General features: G+C 41.4%; 3 protein-coding genes across 4 annotated transcripts; 1 reads left to right on the forward strand and 2 right to left on the reverse strand.

Moving 5' to 3' along the window:
• Positions 1-407: 407 nt before the first annotated feature.
• Positions 408-1,951, forward strand: LOC115010025 (protein Hook homolog 2-like). The gene is made up of 3 exons (XM_029434401.1): positions 408-612; positions 731-805; positions 1,385-1,951. The coding sequence occupies exons 1-3, from the start codon at positions 556-558 to the stop codon at positions 1,514-1,516; spliced, it is 264 nt and encodes an 87-aa protein (XP_029290261.1). The 5' UTR covers positions 408-555; the 3' UTR covers positions 1,517-1,951.
• LOC115010011 (bestrophin-2-like) lies at positions 1,831-9,190 on the reverse strand. 2 transcript variants are annotated; one of them, XM_029434382.1, is made up of 10 exons: positions 9,048-9,190; positions 8,638-8,826; positions 8,459-8,553; positions 7,144-7,377; positions 6,351-6,505; positions 6,118-6,195; positions 4,736-4,888; positions 4,556-4,636; positions 3,744-3,898; positions 2,702-3,488 (listed from the first exon to the last, which is right to left on the reverse strand). In XM_029434382.1, exons 2-10 carry the CDS (start codon positions 8,787-8,789, stop codon positions 2,702-2,704), a joined length of 1,890 nt encoding a protein of 629 aa, XP_029290242.1. In that variant the 5' UTR covers positions 8,790-8,826; positions 9,048-9,190. The 2 variants fall into 2 exon arrangements, with proteins under 2 accessions (XP_029290251.1, XP_029290242.1); XM_029434391.1 differs by lacking the exon at positions 9,048-9,190 and having other exon boundaries at positions 1,831-3,488; positions 8,638-8,805.
• A 982-nt stretch (positions 9,191-10,172) lies between these two features.
• On the reverse strand, positions 10,173-16,588 carry get3 (guided entry of tail-anchored proteins factor 3, ATPase). The gene is made up of 7 exons (XM_029442118.1): positions 16,307-16,588; positions 15,305-15,452; positions 14,257-14,405; positions 13,963-14,113; positions 12,797-12,904; positions 11,806-12,003; positions 10,173-11,700 (listed from the first exon to the last, which is right to left on the reverse strand). The coding sequence occupies exons 1-7, from the start codon at positions 16,447-16,449 to the stop codon at positions 11,572-11,574; spliced, it is 1,026 nt and encodes a 341-aa protein (XP_029297978.1). The 5' UTR covers positions 16,450-16,588; the 3' UTR covers positions 10,173-11,571.
• Between the last annotated feature and the right edge of the window lie 190 nt (positions 16,589-16,778).

The following is a 16,778-nucleotide window of genomic DNA, read 5'->3' on the forward strand; positions in this document are numbered from 1 at the left end:
GTGATAATTAGGGGAACTACAGCATTTCTGGGTCACTGAAACAAGTAATGACGCATTTAAACAGACACACTAACTTATGGATGTTTGTGGAAACAGCAAGGCGAGATGTAACACATTTTACAGAAGAATAAACAGAATTCCTTCATATTCTATTTGTTTACCAGTTCATGATTTATATGCTAATGCAAATCTGAAATACCCAACTTATTGTATTCAATTTCAACATACGTCATATCTATTGTCAATCTAATTGCATTGTGTTATGGTGATTACCTACTAATCCCCAGTCCCGTGAATGACGAAAGCGAATGTGCCCGTGTCAGCAGGATGGCATCTTTGACTGTGGAGAGAAGCCAGAGCATTTAAGCCTGCAGCTCCTCTACACATTGTTCTGTCTGCCACACAACAAAACCAGGGCCTCCGCTGCAAAATACAGCCAAGAGCAGCACTGAGTGGAGGCAGACGGGGAAGTACAGGGGGCTGTTAGTGTGCAAGTCAGTCACGCAAACATTTCTTTGCTTGTATTTGGGTTGGTGTTGTGATATATCTCGAAAAATGTCCAGCAGCAAGGAGGCCAGACAGTTTGATACCATGACAACAGCTGCCCCAGAGGTGAGTGTGTGTCCGTCCAGACTTCTTTGAACTACTTTTTTGTTGTGTTAGGCATTTTATTCCATTGTGTTTGACTGATTTGGAAAAAATGACTTTAAATCAAATGTGACTGCTACAGGACACTCAGGGTGATGGTTTAAAGTCCAGAGAGGAACAAGAGGAGAAACTGATCCTGACCGCCTGGCAAAGCATGGTGAGTGCACAAGGAACGACAATCCGACCAATTTCAATCAGAACTACATGAAAGTAAAAACAAAAAGGATTTGTTGGGGTATAATAATATCCTGTGTTGTATCGTTCAATGACGTGCACGTGCTAAATAACGACGGTCACACAGTTTAAACTGAATCAAATCAAATCAAATGGTTTTAGTTGACATTTTGCACACCTTATTCTTCTTTCACATTTGGTATGTTCTAGCCAATTCCCCTGTACTGCAGTCTTTGTCCCTACAAAGTCCACTTTTGGCCATGGAGAGAACAGTGACAGCCAAGTGCTTTCTCTGATACTCAAAGTATCGTGTTATCCCTCACTGGCTTCCCACAAGCAAGCCACTTGTGCTATTATTATAATTACTATTATATAACTTGTGCTGATATTGCTCTAAAACAAGTGTTAGACACAACCAAATGTTACTGTATGCTGATATAGTAATCATAGTAGCAATAGTAGCAATAGCACTCATTATTAGGGATAGCAGGTGTCAGTCCGGTTAACATCTTAGTACTATAGTGTTTCCACCAGCAGCATACAGTTGTTTTGCCTCTTGCAGTCGGCAGCTCTGCGGCAGCACAGTCTGTGTAAGGACTCCAGAGCTCCAGGCCCGGCTCAGTCGTTCCTGGCCAAGCAGAGGCAGTCCACCCAGGCCAGAAGGTGGCTCTCCCCCACGCTGCAGCCCAGGTAGGAGCCTCCGTCCGCAGGGAGAAATTGAAGCGTGCAACCCACACATGGGCATGATGGAGAGCAAGATTGTGAAAGGAGTGTGAATTTTCTGTCATTTTCTTTATTGAGTCACTGCCTGTGCTCTGTTTGGTTTGCTGCTATCACCCTCTGCTGGTCAATGTTGGAACTGTAGTGATATTTGGGACTTGATGTAAAAACTAAATAGTAAGTGTTATAAATTATTGTTTTGATCTGTTATTCCTATATGTGTGCTTGTTAATAACCACCAGAATGTATGCTCCATCCGTCGTTGTATAATACAGATACATTTATTGCTGCATGTAAGATACAAGTTCCTTTAGAAATGATGCCAAACACTAATAATGACTTTTCATTTTGTCAATAATGTAAAACGTTTGTTATCTCATTCATTTAATTCAGTATTTGTTTAAATTAAGTTTGAAAACACAACAGATAATGCAGTAGAATGTAGCTATAATATCTATTTACAGTTATATTTTAATAATCAAAGAAAATAAAGTGAACAAAGAAAACTTTAACCCATGTTGTCTCCATTTCAGCAGCAATGTTTCAGTCCACACTTTGGTTAATGCTAAACACTAGTACAGACTTCAGTAGGAACAGGCAATACATTGATATTCTACAATATAATGTGCAGATAACCAGATTTCTTTCTCTTTGTGTGATTTGATTTTGAGAAGCATTGGTCTCATTTTCATATCCTTTGTACACATGTAGCTGTGAGCTGTTTAGCCTAGCTTAGCACAACTCCAAAGCTGTCTCATTGTGTTGTATCATCTTCTGTATTTAACAAACACAGAACAAAACAAAAAGAAACACCCAAAAGCGTCTTTAAATACCAAACTTTCCTCCCAGGTCCCAGAAATGTAGTACAGTTCACAGTTGACTTTCCGACTTCATCAGTGAGGTGGGAGATATATTGGAAATATGAGAAGCTATTGCTTTGATATAACAGAATTTGTGCGTGTATCTTTAACTATTTTTCATTTTTTTATTTCCAAAAGCTGATACCTCTCTGCTCCAAAAGTGCTGCAGATTCAAAGTAAAAGTGGAAGCACAATTTGATATCTATGACTAATTTCACTCATGAAAACGTGCATTGAATCAAGCTTTATGGTTTCAAACAGCCAAACGTTCACGGGAACATCACAACTCATTGTCTACCTTAAGACCCAGTGAGCTCTGATCCCATGCTCACACTGCGAAAACGCTGCGGTTCGTTGTAAGACGGCACAGTGAGGAAGGACTTTTTGTTCACTCCTAAGGGAGGTTTGGGAATGGCTGGCACAGCTCTGTTCTGGTTGATGGCCGGCTGGGAGCTGCAGTGCTCCAGACTGGAGTCGGCAGCAGGTTGAAACAGGAAGGCAGAGCGGTGAGGGGAAGTGAAGGGAAGGGCGGAGACTGATCGAGTGGACGTCTCCTTTGAGGACCAGGGGGGAGGAGGAGGCAAACACGCAGGAGCTTGGATTTCCCCCCTTGAACTCTCTACTTCCCCTCTTTCCTCCCTCATCTCCCACTCTTCATCACTCTTCCCCTCCACTCCACTCAACTCCTTCTTCTCATTGATGGCAGGGTGCCCTCGCCTCTCCTGCTCCGCCTCAAACTGAATCTCCAGCAGAGGCGTTCTCGTGCTCTTCTCCTCCCTGAAACTGCACAAGGTGCTCTGGGTTTCCTGCCCCAGGCCTGACGGCAGCGACCCGCCTTTTCCTATTTTACCACTTTCATCGTCGTCATCATCATCGCTGGTGCATTGGTCAATACTGGGGGAGTGGCGTAGCCTCTGGAGTTGTGCTGAGGTGCGGCGAAAAGCCCCTTCCATGAAGCCACTGGGGGAAGGAGCAACGTTGAGTAGGCGGTTGAAGAGAGCCATGTTGGGGTGATAAGTGCCTGACTCCTCCTGGTTCTCGGCAATGTCCTCCAGAGGCTGAAAGTGCATCTCCTCTTTAGGGATCCTGTCAAGAGACATTGAGGTAATTTACAATTTCCTGAAAATACTATATTTTACAGTTATTGTGTTTGGTGTTATGTTTGGTAATTTTTATTCTTTCCCAGCCCTCTTCATGACTTCACACTACTTCTTGAGTTGAGGCAGAATACTTTCACTTTCATCACCCAAATCTTCCCACCCAGTGGGGGGGATTCAAACTGAAAGTATCAGCCACAAGTCGAGCACACTTAGAATGAGGAGATAAAACCCAGAGACTCACGCCATGTCGAAAGTGGACCCCTGGAAGGAAGGTTTGCGGAGGACAAAGAGAGTGGCGGCGGTGTAAGGGGGTCTGGGGTTGGAGTCATCCCAGTAGCGATCTCTCTCCATCATCGGCAGATCCCCATACATTTCATCCACTGCCATCATAGACACCTGCAGAGCGAAGCACAGACGGACACTCACAGATAAAGCATTAAAAGTAATGAGCAAAGGACTTATCCTCAGTACGGTTACATTGAACAGTTATATTGAGCACAATGTGTCATTTTCTAACACTAGGGTTCTCTCAATCAAAACAATAGCAAAATGTATGGCGGCGCGGTGAAGTCATGGGAGTTGTCATTGCTGTCTGCTTCTCCTGCGTAGGATTCCTTCATTATTCATCATTCAGGAGGTTTTTATTGGGAGATAAATTATCCCCAAGAGGTCTCATCCCCAAAACAGAATATAATGAGTAAAGTATAAAAAGTCCATTTATGATGGCAAACAACCACAACGCTGATGCGTGAGCAAAAGGGGGTAGGCCTACGGGCAAATTACGGATTCTTCTAGGTTTGAAAATTGTTGGAAATATTTAGGATAAGGTGAACAAGTAATTGAACTAGTCAGCAAAATCCATAGCATAGGTCTAGTTGTTTTAGACATTTTAATGCGGCAATGTTACATAATAACTTTTACCTAAAGACAGATGGTAAAGCTAAAATGGGGAACCAAGGCAAAGACATTGAGAGGGTATGTTATAACAGAATACTTTGGAGTAACAAATTAAAAAAAGAAAAGAAAAGGAGACAGCAGTAACATCCAACCAACCTGGAAATTTCTGTCTATCAGCCAGTTGGTCTCAAAGTCATCATCATCTTCTCCAAACGGGTTGATGAGCTGTTCTGCAACCTATAACAGGACATGTAACACGCTGACTACATAAATCATTAATGTGATCTTTGCATTGGGCTCAGGTATTAAAATATATTAAATGTGACCCTCCCTGACCTTGAGCCACCCGGCATAAAAGAAGAACTGCAGCAGGGTGAAGATGGGCACGTAGAGGTCGAGGTCATGACCTGGATAGCCTTGATTGGGGTCCAGGAACTGGCGACCAATCAAACACACCAGGAAAAAACTGTACACCGCCAAAGTCACCACCTGTGGGAAAGGTGGAGGTCACATGGTATTATTTTATATTCATGTTTTCATCCGTATAATAAAAAATAAAAAACGTTCCTTTATTGTGCTCAAGCTTTTTCAATCTGTATATTAATAACTAATAACCTTAATAAAAGCTGTATTTTATTCAGGTGTTCCTATAGTCCTATAGAGTCATCTTATTAATAGAGTTGACAGTTAGACAGGAGTACTGAAGTTGACAGATTTATATCAGGGAGCCAGATATAGCCCTATTTATTCTTCATATAGACGATGTGAGTTAGTAAAGCAGCTGTGTTAAAAAGAAAATAAGTGATTTTTTAATAAAAATCAATAGTACGCCATGTTGATAAAAACTTTGTCCAGAGGAGCACTGCGGTACAGACCCTCACAGGACTCGTCATAGTAGACTAATCACAGGTGTTACTAATAACACTAACGAGGGCTCTGCTCTGTTCAAGCGTCCCAGTCAGCCATGACAGTGTGACATTAATCTTATTATTTATTTATTTATTTGCTTCAATCAATCAACTTTATAACTGATGTACTTGAGCTGTACTTTTGACTAGTAGCTTCTCCGGAGAAATTGCCACTAGGGCTCATGGGAACTGTAGTGTTTATACCCGAAGCACACAGCAAACTGTTTGAGTCAAAGAATTCTAACCTGTAGCCATAAACCTGAACTATTGTTCAACAACACAGAAGAATTAAAGTCATTAAAAGTTATCATGTGAGTTGATATTCAAACCAGCAGCTCTGACCATATTATTATTAAATCATTTCATATTATCAGTGGGTGGAGCCAATATGCATATCAGCCAGTATCTCCACCGCCTACATGTTTAGTCGTCATTTCAACTGTAAAACATATTGTTAAAATACAGCAACACTGAAGAAACTCAGGAAGAACAACATAAAATATGAAAAACTATTTCAGTTAAGTTAAAGGTGCAATGTGTAAGATATGGCCTGAACTTTAGTTTTCTAGTAGTATTGTAGCTCTGCTGCTTCCAGTAGTTTGATCTTTTTTTTGTATAACTGGTGTACGTTAGATTGTATGGACCATGTAGTAGATGTGAAATGCTGCCCTCTATATATTTGGAGCATGTGGCCAGGCATTACACATTGCACCTGTGATGTGACATGTGACCCAGATGTGAGTATTAAAATAAACGGCAGAGTAAAGCAGTGTAGAAATCATGCAGCATCCCAAGCATCAGAGCACTTACCTGAGTGTAGACTAGGGGAACGCTGATCATGTCGTAATGAAACAGCATGCTGCACTTCCCTCTGAACGCATTCAGCTCCTGTTCACACACAAATACAGACTTAATGAGGTCACTTTACAGCATGTATCCTAACTCTTCTGTCTTTATGACTGTGTGAATATACATCTCAACATCAGTGGGCCTGTGTAACAGAGTGTGTGTGTGTGTGTGTGTGTGTGTGTGTAATGCTGCACCTCCAGCAGTAGTGTGAGTGTGTGATCGTCTTTGATCCTGCCCTCGCAGCGGGCCACAGCCGCCAGGTTGGTGAACCAAACGCAGGGGATCCAGAATTTGTTATAAGGAGAGTGGAGACCCTCAAACTTCTTTCGTTCCTCTCTTGACATGAATCCTGAACAAACAGCAGACCAAAAACATCACACCTCAGATACATTTATTCCTGATGTATAATGCGGCTCACAGGGAGGAATGAGGGATCAATAGTCTGTATGATTAAGCTTGTGGTTGCCTGGAATTTTCTTGAAGTCTGATTTCCAAATAATTCTTTATATAGAAAAGACACTATCGCTCTATCAGTTCAAATATACTATTACTGTTGACGTCTTCTGTTCAACTCTTAAAGTCACGGTGGTGAATCAAACTTTAATGCCAGCCAAAGTTACAACATAGTTTATTTAGAAAACAGTGAGGAGCGGATTGCTACATCAGCGTAACTGACGAAGATAAGCTTCTTTTTTTTTTATCACCAGTGAATTTCAAGAAGTGCCTGTCCTTGTGATTTCTCCTGCCCACTGGTGTAGAGAATGTACAGGAGAGGAAACAACACACTCTGATGACACACACTGCTACACTCCTACGGTGTGAGAAAAATTAATCCCACATGTAAAACTCAACTCATAATAATAATTGCTGAGAGGGAAGTGCACTGGCCAACATAGTGGCATGTAGTCCATTTAAAACTTCTTTGACTCATTGTATAAGATGGACCCCAGCACCATCATCACCACCCCTGTCCCTGTACCTACTCACCAGCCTCCACCACATGGTCCATGGTGGGGAAACGTTTGAACACGGCCGTGCTGACGGAGCGGAGGATGAGCAGGGCCGACAGACTGGCATAACGCATCATGGTCCGTCTCAGCAGGCGGCCTCGCTCATCGCTGCCCTGCAGGCCCCCCGACAGGACGCACATGAGCCTGTCAGGGAGCGGGATGCTGGTGTACTGACTCCACCAGCGGTTCACCACCAGGGTCACATAGAAACCTGCAAACAGCAGTGGAGAGGAGACACAGGGGATTACTCTGGAGGCACAGATTAGATCTGGGACGATGGGCTAAAGGTTTCTATCAAGTCCTCTGGGTTCCCTGGTGGCCTCAGGGGCTCCAAGCAATATATACAAGTGTTGGTTCTACTGTTACATCATTTCTGCTATGGAGCCCAACGGATACACTAGAGAACTAATACTGTCTGATAATCTTGTCTTATGTATTACATACTGTATACCAGAGCTGTATTTAAACTTCTTCTTTTTATCGATTAATCAGCCAATTAATTTTCTGATTAATTGTTTGATCTATTAAAATGTCAGAAAATTGTGAAAAATGTCAGTTTCTCAAAGACTAAGGTGATGTCCTTAAATGTCTTGTTTTGTTTGTCCAAACCCCGAAGATATTCACTTTAAAATGATATAAAACAGAGAAAATATTTGAGAGGCTGGAAACAGCATTTTCTGCCATTTTTACATAACAATTACTTCAACAATTAATCGCTTTTTTTTAAAATAGTCGTTGCTATTTTTACGGCGATCGACTAAACGATGAGTCGACTAATCGTTGCAGCTGTTTACAGAATGTAAGCTTTAGCAAATATTTGAGCCGATTCACATGCATGAAGGATATGAAACCGAACAACTAGATAAACTTTGAGTACACGGTGCAGATAATGCGCTGTGGAGTCTGTAAGAATGGTTAACATTTTTAGTTTTGCCATTAAACCGTTTCACAATTAGTTAGATCCAACATTTCTCAAAGTCAGATAATCAATATTCTAATTATTAAACCTACAGTGGATGTATTTAAGTCTCTAATGCAACAATGGACCGACATATCTGCCACTAAGCTCTAGCCCTATCAAACAAAGGTCCTGAGGTCTAGAACTGAAGATCCTTGACATGAAAACCTATAAGACGTTGTCATGTTGTCATTTCTGGCTGCTTGCTTCTGTGTAATTAAGCAAATTATACCTATCTGGAATCCTAAAATCAAAGATCTGGGACATACTGTAGCTCAAATCCTGTCCCCTCTTCTGTTATCCCAGAGTTGACAAGAACATGATTAGTGCTTACCCAGTACAAAGGACATGGGGATGAGACTGGCATAGTGGTTGCAATAAATTGCCAGCTTTTCAAAATACCTCTTCTGATCATCATGCAGGACAAATCTAAAAGAGTAAGAGTGATACACAGTCATTTGTAAAGCAAAGCAGTGATGAATGTGTTTCCTAAAGCTGTCCTCTATGTCTTACCTGTAAGTGATGCTGATGGCGGTGTACATGGCAAAGAAAGCCAGGAACTCTTTATACAGCACCTTGTAGATGCTGCCTTTCCAGGCCAAAAGCAGCTTGGAGAAGCCACAGAAACGGGCATTTGCTACTCTGGCTGTGTAGGTGACAGTCATTGATGACAGCCAGGCTAAAGGTCCTCAATAGAAAAGGCTGTACGGAAGAAACAACCATCTCTGATTATTACACCTGCTGTGGGAACACGCGTGCTCATGTAACAAGTTCCGTTGAGTCAGAGGCCAACAGATCAAACTTATAAAATCGTTCACCAAAGAATCTAAAAAGCTCTCTCTGCTCATTCTTTTCACACATAAAGTATATTTCCATGGATTGATACACACTTATTTCTAATGTATTAAAGAATATCTCCTTACCTTTTTGAAGTGTTCTATTCTTGATGAATGTGCCCAATCGTTTAGCGCATCTCTGTGCGTAATTGGCTCCACTGGAGAAGTGAATTCACATTTTCACTTAACAGTATAGTCTTCTCCGTGATCGCCAGTGGAGTTTTTTTTCTCCAAAGAGCTCATAACCCTGATATCCCCTGGCGTCAGCTCGGTTAACTCGAGGCTCGGTCGGCTGCATGGCAGTAATCCTCGGAGCCTCCTCAGTGCGTCCAGTGGTCAGTGCGCCCCGGGGTAAATCCCCAAAACGAGGAGGAGGAGCTCGTTAGTGCGGCCCCCGACCGGGAGAGCGCGGCTCGGTGATGGACCACAAGCGACAGGCCGCAGCGCCGGGGCACAAGGAGCGCAACGGAACGTACAGTACAGTCGGGCATTATGAAACAGCAGCAAGTGGACCGGCAAACTGTCGTGTTAAGTGATATGAAAACAACAACCAATGTTAACGCTTACAGGTTTATAATTATCGTTGAATAACAAAAAAGTATATGTGTATATATATTTATATATATCCTGCATTATACCAGTGGTGTAAAAAACTAAAACAAAAACAAAAAAGAAGCTCCTGCTGCGTTCATCCCATCAAACTTTGTTTCACAAGAAAAAAGATCCCAGTGGGGTTTAATAATCCCACTTGTTACCAATGCAATTTCCCACTAGGACATATTTTTCAAAAGGAAATCATTTATTACGACTCAACAACAGACTAAATGACTTGATGTGTCTGTGGCGCTCAGGAGGTGAAGTGTATTACTGGCGCTCTTTCGCCTGTTGTGTGTTATTATTGATTCTGCTGGTTGTTTATTGTGTGTTTTATTGCTTGATTTTATATGACCTTGAGTGCCACGAAAGGCGCCATTAAAATGTATGTATTATTAATATTGTTAAGGGATATTTTGTAATGTTCATTAAATAAGTCAGTCTCTCCTGAACTTTGGTGTTGAAGGTTAACTGAAGCTTCATGCTCTGTCAGAGACGATCTGCAGTCTGCTCGCTTTACGTCTGTGCGCTCTTATGAAAATGTGCTTCAGTCTACTTCAATTAACAGGCGCGTGAAATAAGCAGAGCGCAGATCAAAAGGACGACAAAGGGCTCTCGTCTGAGGCAAGTTAGTTTTAATTAACACTCGCAACATAATTTAAAGAAAACCTTTAGAAAACAGATTATTGACTCAAAAGCATTCAGTGACAGAAAGTGGCCAATTTCCTTAAGGATGTATTAACCTGTTGGAAGTATCAGGCGAGCCAATCAGAGTCCAGTATTCAATCACAGGGCAAACACGCTTGGATTCCACTTAAAACTACTCGCCATTCATTTGTTCCACAATTGATCAAGCAACATTCAATATATTTGTATTAACAATGCACTAATAAGGCTACTAATGTAATAGTGTTCCCATATAGTTCTCGGTAAACAGGGTGGACACAAAGTGTTTGATCAGCACTGTATGGGAACCTGGTACTGGGACTTCCACTGGGACTCTTTCAGCTTTCAAACATCAAGAGTCTCACACACACACATTTTGCCTTTGAATCTCATAAAACCTGGTGTCGTCTCCGACCTGAAGCAACCACAGCTGCCTCAAATATGTAACAGAGGCCATTAAGACTGTGCAGTTCAAACAATGACTTAGCCATATATGGATATATAAATCTCCAAACTTGACTCGATTCGAAATCTCATTGACATAAGGTTACTGCATTTTCACCGGGGTTGCATGGTAATGTGAGGTCTAATGATTTAACACGTGGTAAAAGAGGCTCTACAGACTGCTCTGGTTTTTCTTCTTCTTACAATAACAAATATGGTCTCGTCAACAAAGCTTTACTTAGACCCACAAGGCCATATTATTTCTTTTCTTTTTTACGGTAATAGTATTTTTTCATTGCCCTGAATCTTTAGACGTTCTGATGTAAAGTCCAGATGTGTGAGAGAGTAATGAAATTTGAGTCACAAGTCAAACTGGAGAACAGACAAAACCACACAGAATAAACAAGGCATAAACATCGACCGTCTGAAAGCTGTTTTATCCTGGAATACACAGCACCGTCACTGGAAACACTTTGCTTTCACAACTGAGGCCAGACATAGCACAGGATGGAGAAGGAAGGGACGTTTTTTTTTGCAGAGAGAAAGTTAAATGCTTCGAGTAGGAATAGTACAACTGCCACACAGAGGATACGAAGGAAAGCGAGGAAAGAGAAGGTGAACTGAGAGTTAAGGCAGCACAAATCTGTACCGTCTTACCTCTCTAACAAGATATCAGGTTATATACGTGTGTGTTTGTGATTTCATCAGCTCCCCTTCAACAAGGGCGCGTGTGTCCTGCTGGAGCAGTGCTCTGCTTTGGGTAACGGACTGATTGGATCGACTTGAGGCTATTACTGCAGGGTTTGAGGCTGGTTGGGGGGAGCTCAGAGGAGGTGAGTTCAGACTGTAAAGGTGGGGTCTGTCGGAGGGAGAGAGAGAGAGAGAGGAGGTCCTGCACGGTGGGAGATCACTTATTTGGGGGTTTGTAGGGTTCCAGAAGTTGCTGGGAGAATGTGTTGACCTTCTCAGCACCCCGAACTTCATGGGGCAGCAGCGGTAACTTGATTATGTGGAAATCTTCATAAAGGTCCTCCATCTGTAGGGAGACGACAGACCGTTAATGAGGACGACAACAGTGACATTGGACACAAACTATGCAGCCGCATTGTCACAACCCCAAAAACAAACTGCTCACTCGTACCTGGTCTAAATACTTGGACTGAATTTTATGGCGGGCTTCACACATTTTGCACGGCCTCTCTGATTCAGGGAAAACAAGTTGGTTGACGATGATGTTGTGTGTATCGATGCGGCACTTGGCCAGCTCCTGGATCAGCCTCTCCGTCTCATAAAGGGAGAGAAACTCGGCGATACACACACAGATGAAGGTGGTCTGTTCCTGGTGGATGTGAGGAAGAAAGGAGAGTTACAACTTTTTCAGTGCTGCGTTGTTCTAAATGATAAAATGATTAGAAATATTATTACAGACAGAATATCTATGAAAAATCTATGTAAAAAGAAAAAGATGATTGCGTAACACCTAAAGCAGTCTATTAAAGCAGACTAGCTATTATTGGAGACAAGCTGTAACATTTCATTTTTCAATAATAGGGTTCAGTAGGAGTGTTGTTTAAAAAAAACAGTGTACTGAAATTTTAAACTGTGTTGTCGATACGCCTCTCTTCAAAATACTATCTCCCCCTCCCACTGTAGAGTAGTGGGAGGCTGCATCACCACAGCACACACATGCACGTGCAACAGTCACGCTGTACAGTTGCATACAGTGTAGAGATGTTTGTGTGTCCAGAGTGATACAGAGCAACAGCCACAGCAAGGAGAACATTTCCGCCTTTGTTAAATCACAAAATGCTACATGAGCAGTACTGAATGATAAAATGCATCCTTTCATCAACCTATAGAGCAATTTGAAAAGCCTGTATTGCACAAAGCACTTATACATTATCTTTTTATATATTTATTAATTTTAGCGTAAAATGGAGCAACTGTAACAAAACCCAATTTCCCCCCCCCGTGGATCAACTAAATATTTCTGTTTGCGATGTATGTAAAATAGTGGTGTCTTGTAATCCCATGTGGTATGGGTAAATGTTTGGCGTTACAAAGAAATAAAAAATAAATCTTATCAAGTATTATATGGAGCTTGGCTTGTAACTGCAACCGGAGTGACTTACAGGATCTTTGAACTGCTCACTGACTGAGCGGATGACTGGCAGGGTCTCCTCCAGTTTAGAGGCCAGCTGGTCTGCGTTCATATCACCCAGACCCAGCATGTTACACATCTAAAAAACAGTGAGAGAGAAACAGGGAACAGAAGAGTTATATAAGGGATTGAATTATAGCTAATATAAAATGTATCAAATAAATTAACCCTAGCGCATCCCTTTAAAAAACGTTGCTCCGTCCTTAGGAGGACAAAACGTTTACAGGTCAAAGAAGTCCCATAAAATGATATATTATTACGTTATTCCACTTTCACTAAATTAAATCTTTTAACGAACATCAGTCCTGATCAGAACTACCAAATATTCATTCATTTTCTGAATTGGAACCCTTTAAAAGCCAGGTTGATTACATAACAAGTAGGGAAAAAAACACAAAAATGTAATTATTTCTGTGGACTAAATGCTAGGTTTATTCCCATAGTCCGTGATGTCAACGATTAGTAACAACATTGATTTTGATGCATTGCATCAAACACATAATACAGGGGCAATGCCCCTAGTGGAAACCAGGAACATAGCAGTGTATTTGCTCCGTAGGGATAACATGAGAAAACGGCTCAATCTGGTGGAAAAAAGAAAACTACAATTTTCAAGCCAAGACTGTAGATCGAAAGCCTGATGTATTGGATGCTTGAGTTTATGCTGTGGTGGCTGTGTGATTAAAAAATGTGGTTTTGATGGGTTTCAACAGGGACATGTTTGTCCTTAAGGGTCTGGGTGTCTGTATTTGGCTACACAGTTATTACAGACGTATTATTATTATTATTATTATTATTATTATTATTATTATTATTATTGGAGCTGAGGTTGAAAAAAGAACCTCACACTCTTGCCAAAATGCATGCCCGATATTCATAAACACAAACAAAATTATAAAAAAATTCAAATGCCCAAAGAATACTATGGTGATGCATAAGTGTTAAAACTACTTTGAATGCAAATCATAAACTTTATTTTCCTGTTGTGTTGTATCTGCTGGTTTTTTTTATCCGTTCAATTTAAATGTTCCTTAATTCAAGTTCAACAGTTGCTTTTACAGACCTTTAAACTTACATTAAAAAAAATCTGAAAATGACTAAATCACTGAGTGGCAGGATCTGCTTGTCCCTCCTCACCTGGGAGATGAAAGGGCTGATCTGGTTCTTTATCTGCATGAGGCGGCCCAGACCACGCTCCACAATGGTGGGGAAGTTGAGCAGCCGCAGTGTGTGACCGGTAGGGGCAGTGTCAAAGACCACCACTGAGAAGTTCATTCCTTTCACTAACCTGGGGTACAGGTAGACAGTTAGTGCCGAGTTACTAGAACACTGGCTACAATTTCTTTATTAACTCAGTCATATTACTGAGAAAAGTAAATGCAACTTTGGGTCAGCAATACTATTAAAAAAGTAGTGAGCAGGTCTTCTTACCTCATGACCTCCGCGTAGCTCATTGCCTCGTCAATACCAGGGAAGGCGCTCATGGCCTCTTGCATCATCTTCTTACCCATGCTGAGCATGTTGTCCTCCTCGAAGAACTCATCGGGCAGCTCTGCCACACCCAGGCTCGGGTCAATCTCCTGCGCACACACACAGAAACACAAATAAATGAGCACATTATAAACTGACGGCCTCTGTAACAGCAAATGATTTCAGGGCCTCCAGCAATTCAGTTTGATACACAATGATGGGTTTGGGCTTGAGATGTGGACCGGACTATCCGATGACACTTACATACAGATATTTTCCTTATTCACTCCTTTTCCTTTTTCATAAACAGGATAAATTAAACCTCTTTGTTAACAATTGTAGCTAGGTTTCTATCCATTTGTCACTCATTTTGGGAGACTTTTGAAATGATGCGATAAGTAAATGAGACATTTTGACATGACACAGTTGGAAAAGTACAGATGTAAATAATAAAAATGAACAACGCTGCCTCAGTTTCAGAGTCCTAGTATTGTGTATGCTGGCTCAATGTCCAGCACTTGTTAATGTCATGCCCTCATTCATGTTATTACTAACACCTGTGCCATTTGTCACTCCAATATGATGTATTAGGGTTTTTACCAACAAATATTTGTATTTAATTCTGCTGTTTCAACATTAGCTTTAAAATATAAATTCCTGGCATCCTATTTGATTATTATAGAAACGTATTATGTTAAAAGTTCTCTCACATTTGCTATCACCTGACCATAAATGTGCATGTTGGCTCACAGGCATGGCTTACTGAGACATTTAGATGGAACAGAAACACTAATTAATGTTATTAGTTACACCTGTGGTGTTTCTGTTATGAAAAGTCCAAAATATATTTTGCATCTTGGAACCGGTGAATACAATCTAAGCTCAGCTATTCTCAGAAAAAGATATTTGCTTCCATTAAAAAGGCAGGTTGTGACATCCACCTTTATACGCTAATCTCTGCCTGCAAGGTCTTCCTGTGCACGGGTTTTCTTATTGCAGTGCTACTTACCATTGCAAAGAGGTTTTCATAGCCCATGACCTTAGTGGGCACCTTTGAAAACTTCTGGTCAAAAGCATCAGAGATGTTATGAGCGGGATCGGTGGAGATGATGAGGACACTCTCCCTGACAGCAGCAAGCTGGACAGCCAAACTGCAGCTGGAAAAATGACACAGAAGAGAGGGGTTCAATTGTATATCTTCCTAAAAGTTGCCTAAGTAAACAGTGAGCAAACTAAGCGATACATTCTCTAAACTTAAGAGGCGTTCATTAAATGCACATAGAACATCTAACTGTGGCTTTAATATCTATTCTTTAGACTTTACGTTAGTAAATATCTGAAAGCACTAATTGTCATAGCCCTAAAGTAAAGGTATGTTGGCCTGTTTATCAACCAGGTCAAAAATATCCTGATTTTTTACTTTGAGGGCATTACCTAGAACTAGCTTCTTAGATGTTGCTTTATTCTGCCTTTGATATTGTATACTACTTTTAAATATCACTCAATGGCTTCAACGACACTTAAATGAGGCGAAATGTGTCTGGTATTATGCAGACCTGACAGCTAACGCTAGCTAGCTAGTGTTTTCATTACCTACGGGTAATGCTAAGTTACAAGCTAACACAGTTGCCTGTTGAATAAACACCAAGCGGAAGAGAACACGCAGGCTGTCGGTGTCGATGAATACATGTCAGCTGGCTAACGTTAGCTGGTGACAGTGCTTGACAGCGTTCAACCTACATTACCCGACAATTGACAACTCGCTTGACCCCACTGACTTAGCATGTTACAGATATTATATGTCATTGCTTGTGCGTCTTGTGCGTGGTAGTAAACTGCCACTCATTAGATCATTGTTGTGGAAAAACCACGTATTCGTTAACTAAGAGTGACCCACGTCAAGTTATGGTTGCGTCTAATCTAAGCTAGCTAGCTAACGTTAGCTACGTTAGCATACGACGTAGCGTGAGTTAACAACAGGACGCAGAATGAGCATTTCCCTTCAACTTACCTACATGTCGTTTTACCAACACCACCCTTGCCACCCACAAATATCCATTTTAAAGACTTCTGCTCGATGATATTCTTCAGTGTGGGCTCTAACGGCTCCACATCAGGCGCATCCTCAAATTCGTCTTCCAATGAAGCTGCCATCTTTGCTGTGTACACTGCAACGTCCAGCGCAGGTGGGATGTACCGACACTGCTGCCTTCACTGCTCCTCGGACAAGGAAAGTGTAATTGTATGTCTGGTCATATTGTGTCAAATTAAAATACTGATACAAATAGAGAAGAGAAGCAACACAAGTCCAAAGTAATGTAATGGTAGATGTGTGAGGGCTATGTTTGATATAGTGATTTCAGACTTCTCCCATACAGATACTTAGACTCACTAATAGGGGTGGGGCCAGAACGGGCAGAAAAAGGAAAACATGTATTGCAAGCATAACAAAATGAAAATTCATCTTAACTTCAATGTGTGGC

The sequence above is a fragment of the Cottoperca gobio genome, chromosome 1 (assembly GCF_900634415.1).
Source record: "Cottoperca gobio chromosome 1, fCotGob3.1, whole genome shotgun sequence".
Taxonomy (NCBI): Eukaryota; Metazoa; Chordata; class Actinopteri; order Perciformes; family Bovichtidae; genus Cottoperca; species Cottoperca gobio.

Bases quoted from the DNA above. Each gene is read 5' to 3' on its own strand.
- LOC115010025 (XM_029434401.1), top strand. From the start codon at position 556: ATGTCCAGCAGCAAGGAGGCCAGACAGTTTGATACCATGACAACAGCT. The intron at 613-730 runs GTGAGTGTGTGT...TGACTGCTACAG, and splicing joins TGACAACAGCTGCCCCAGAG to GACACTCAGGGTGATGGTTT. The intron at 806-1,384 runs GTGAGTGCACAA...TGCCTCTTGCAG, and splicing joins TGACCGCCTGGCAAAGCATG to TCGGCAGCTCTGCGGCAGCA.
- LOC115010011 (XM_029434391.1), bottom strand. From the start codon at position 8,789: ATGACTGTCACCTACACAGCCAGAGTAGCAAATGCCCGTTTCTGTGGC. The intron at 4,637-4,735 runs GTCAGGGAGGGT...GTCCTGTTATAG, and splicing joins TTTATGCCGGGTGGCTCAAG to GTTGCAGAACAGCTCATCAA. The intron at 3,899-4,555 runs GTTGGTTGGATG...TTCGCTCTGCAG, and splicing joins TGATAGACAGAAATTTCCAG to GTGTCTATGATGGCAGTGGA.
- get3 (XM_029442118.1), bottom strand. From the start codon at position 16,449: ATGGCAGCTTCATTGGAAGACGAATTTGAGGATGCGCCTGATGTGGAG. The intron at 14,114-14,256 runs GTAAGAAGACCT...CCTGTACCCCAG, and splicing joins AGCTACGCGGAGGTCATGAG to GTTAGTGAAAGGAATGAACT. The intron at 12,004-12,796 runs GTAAGTCACTCC...CACATCCACCAG, and splicing joins GTGAGCAGTTCAAAGATCCT to GAACAGACCACCTTCATCTG.